A 4,326-nucleotide genomic window follows, 5' to 3' on the forward strand; every position below is an offset into this window, starting at 1 on the left:
TTAATACTATCCTACTGCATGGTTTATGCTCCTAATATGGTTCTCTTCTAAAAAAGTAACATTTCTCGATACAAACACTTTATTATCTTTAGGATCATAGAAGTAACTACCTCACTTTCCTTTGGGGTGACCTACAAACATGCACAATTTTGAACGAGGTTCCAACGTCTTAGGATTAGCCTCAAGCACCTAAAAGAACGCAAACTACATTTCATAACTTCAAAGGTGTTCCAGTAACACTTTTGGATGGAACACAATTCAAAATATAGGCTACAGCTTGTACTGTATAACCCCAAAATGAGTTAGATAAGGAAGCGTGACTCATCATAAATCGAACCATGTCCAACAGAGTTTAATTTCTCCTTTCTGATACTTCATTCTATTAAGGTGTACCAGGTGCTGAGAGTTGGGATACAATTCCATGTTCTATCAAACAACCTTGGAATTTTAAATCCATATACTCTCCACCTCAATCAGATTGAAATGTTTTTATCGTTTTACTTAATGCATTTTCAACATCAACCTTGTACTCCTTGAACTTTTCAAGAGCTTTAGATTTATGTTGCATTAAATAAACGTACCCATACCTTGAATAATCATCAATGAAGATGATGAAATATTCAATAATCATCAATGAAGGTGATGAAGTATTCAAACCCTCCTCTTGCCTTAACATTTATAGGACCACGGAGGTCCGAATGTATAAGTTCTAAGGGCTCTTTGGCTCTGTGATCTTTTCCAATAAATGACCTCTTAGTCATTTTTCCTTCAAGGCATGGCTCACATACTGGTAGAGAATTTTCTTCTTGTTGGGTTGTATGTCTTGAAACTTGTGGTTTATAAATATTAAACATATTCTATTTACAATGAAAATGTTATTGAGGTTTATTGAATATGTGAATTGAACCTTTAAACCTAAATCCAATAAACTAAGGCCCCTGGCTATAACATGAATACTTGGACTTTATATGGAAGGCATAAAAGTGGATCAAGTTCGAGTAATAACTAAAATGGTCTATAAGTATAAGAATAAGGTTGGGTACCTTAGTTTGGGAACACTATAGATGCGGCCAACTTTGTAATTGTTATAATAGTTGTAAAGTGTTATAAACGATGTAATCCTAAATCGTTCGGGTAGAGACATTTGAGTGTGAGCATTGATAATGAGCAGAAATGCACATTATTATAGTGCTAAGTTATTAAACAATGCAGGTTTGCGTTGATAAAATATATAAGATTGCGTCCAAAAAGCATTAAGTTTGTAACATTGCGGTCGCATGCGTTCATCTCATAAAAACAGTTAACTTTTGTATTTTTGTGTAGAATATGCGTTGACACAAAGCGAAAAGTGAGATCACAAGAAAGCAACGGTCGAACGCAACGTTAGCACAAGGCTTTGTGGTGATTTGTGCTCGCAAACATCTGCTCAAGATGGATTACCACATAGAGCCGACGCAACTTGGTGGGTGCATCTAGGTGAAAAGCATAATTAATCATGATGGGACATAAAGCTAATGACGGTCGAGTCCGAATTAAGTTGACAAGCCGCTAACGATAGCAAGTACACTCAGCTTTTCGGTGACAGATATTCAACGCATCAGACAAGTAATTAAAGCCATCCCATCAGTGCAATCATAAGAGAGAAGACGCCTTTTACCCCGAAGCTCTATAAATATCGAAGGCAAACTTCAGAAGTGAGTTCGGACAGTTAGAGAATTTTTCCTTAGATAGAATAGCCTTGTTCATAGTTTTTCTTTTTATTTAGAGGGCGGAGCGAGAGAAGGGAAGAGACGTCGGAAGATCGCTCAGGGCAACTCGAGAGAGAACCTGGAGGCGTGGAAAAGCAGAGAGCGAGCCGACTCTCGCGAGAGCGAGACTATCTTTTGAACACAGTAGAAAAGACAATGAAAAGCCTTGGGAAGCAAGAGATTGCTACCAGGCTCTTTATTCTCATCTTGCATTGTTATTTTGTATTTTAACTCTATATCTATACAATGGAACTTCTTTATCTACATCTATTCACTCTCTTAAAAGCACTCATGAGTAGCTAAATTTATTGAATGGGTTGAGAAAAACTAGGCTAACATGACCTAGGACCTTCATTGCATGCGATTATCTTGTTTTATGCTGTGCCTAACACTCCTTTAGAGCTCCTCGAGAGAGATTCTAAAGAAAGAACCTAAGACTTGAGAGAGCTAGGTTAGAATCTAGACTGGAGAGAGCAAGATTAGATCTGCATAAGCAAGAGATAGGGACTTAGAGATAAGCTCTGTTTGCCAACCTACATCACATGCACCCTAGAGATAGGTTATGATATTATGTGGTCGCCTTATTTGTGTATGTGTCATTTTGTCATCGCATAAATAAGAATAGAGGCTTATGTGTAGTTCCTATAGACTCATTGCATATATCGCATGCGTTCTAGCATAGAAGCCGTAGCATTAGCGTCGAGAGATGATTTTCTATTGTATGTGTGTTGCATCATCGCATAACATGAATGCATCCTAGGAAGTGTTAGCCGAACCCCTTCTCAACCCGTTCACCACATACTCATCGCATCTTCCGTATAATCAACTCTTTTTGTAACTCCACCGTATTCGTTTATTTTATTACTGTATACAATAACCCAAAACAACTATTTGATTTCTTGGTTACCGCAAAGTCTTCTTGAAAATTACCACCGCATACTATTTTCCCTAGTCCCTGAGTTCGACCCTGGACTTATCAGGAAACTCAGTGGGGTTTATACTTGGATTCCGCTGAGAAAACTTGTTGCTCAATGCATTTCCATCACCGCATTCCATTCCATAATTTCATCACATAAAATAACGCATCAAGTTGTTGGCGCCGTTGTCGGGGACTTCGGCAATTCAGTGTGCTAACAGTAATTTTTCTGATTTCTTTATAGCTCTCAATATCTGGCAAATATGACCTGGAGATTGAGAGGACGTTCTGACAAAGACTAAGAAACAGCCGCCAACAACAACCAGATAAAGACGATATGGCGGAGTAGCCTAGAAATGGAGCACCAAACGAAAACAACGTCATGGCGAATCCAATCCTACTGGCAAACGATCGTAATAGAACCATTCGGGACTATGCATCGCCAAACCTCTACGATTTCTCTCCAAGAATCATGAGGCCTGCCCTTGATGGATCACGATTTGAAATGAAGCCAGTGATGCTGCAGATGATCTAGACTGCAGGACAGTTCAGAGGAAGGTATGGCGAGGACCCGCACGCTCACCTCTGAAGCTTCATAGAAATCTGCAACACTTTTATGTTCCCAAACATCTCTACCGAAGAAGTTCGACTAACTTTGTTTCCATTTTCTCTATGTGATCAGGCATGAAAATGGGTGTATTCCCTCGAGCCGGAAGAGGTCACTTCTTGGGAACAAGTCGTAGAGAAGTTTATAAAGAAATATTTCCCACCCACATAGAACGTCAGAAGACGGAAATTAATAACCAATTTTGAACAAGACATGGACGAATCGCTCAACGATGCCTGGGCGAGGTTTAAGAGGTTGTAAGAGACTGTCCACACAACGGATTACCAGACTGCCTCCAAATGGAGATCTTTTATCACGCTTTAATTCCCGCTTCGTAGATCGTTGCCAATGCGGCAGCCACTAGTAGTCTTCTAGACAAAACGTATGATGAGACTAAGAACATCCTGGATCACATCTCTAAAAATCACGAGGACTGAAAAGAGGGTGATTAGAGATTGAGAATAAAGGATAATGATGCAAACAATGGTGCTATCACATCACTTCAAAGTCAGATGACCACAATGATGAACCTAATTCAGGGAATTGCTATCAACAGCCCAACACCACATAGTGGGCAAGTAAACGCAATTAATAAGACTGCCACAACGTGTGTGACTTGCGGTGAAGGACATGCAATGGAAGAATGCTCACAGAACCCACAGTCTATTTATTTTGTGAAAAATAATCCATTCTCTAATACCTACAACCCCGGTGTAGAAACCACTCCAACTTTGCATGGAAGAATCAACAGCAAAAATTTCAATCTGTGGCGTAAAAAGAACGGCCACCTGGATTCTTCCCATGAAATAACGGTCAGACGAGCAATCAAGCCAGTAGTTCGCAACTGCCGCAATGTTCCTCCTTGGAATGTCTGTTGAAGCAGTATATCGAGAAGAACAAAACTGTGCTTCGAAATCAGGCGACGTCCATCTGCAACTTGGAATTACAGATGGGCCAGATTGCGAGCGAGCTAAAGAACAGACCGCAAGAGGCCCTATCGAGTTCAATAGAACTCCCACGCAACCTAGGGGGAACAGGTAAAGAGCAATGTCAAG

At 40.0% G+C, this 4,326-nt stretch overlaps 1 protein-coding gene across 1 annotated transcript in view; it reads left to right on the top strand.

Moving 5' to 3' along the window:
* Positions 1–4,123: 4,123 nt before the first annotated feature.
* LOC120084596 overlaps positions 4,124–4,326 on the top strand; it is a 3,613-nt gene continuing 3,410 nt past the window's right edge. The window contains exon 1 of the mRNA XM_039040404.1: positions 4,124–4,308. Within this exon, the coding sequence (XP_038896332.1) occupies positions 4,124–4,308 (185 nt within the window). The remainder of the gene's footprint in view (positions 4,309–4,326) is intronic.

This window comes from Benincasa hispida, chromosome 9 (assembly GCF_009727055.1).
Source record: "Benincasa hispida cultivar B227 chromosome 9, ASM972705v1, whole genome shotgun sequence".
Lineage (NCBI taxonomy): Eukaryota > Viridiplantae > Streptophyta > Magnoliopsida > Cucurbitales > Cucurbitaceae > Benincasa > Benincasa hispida.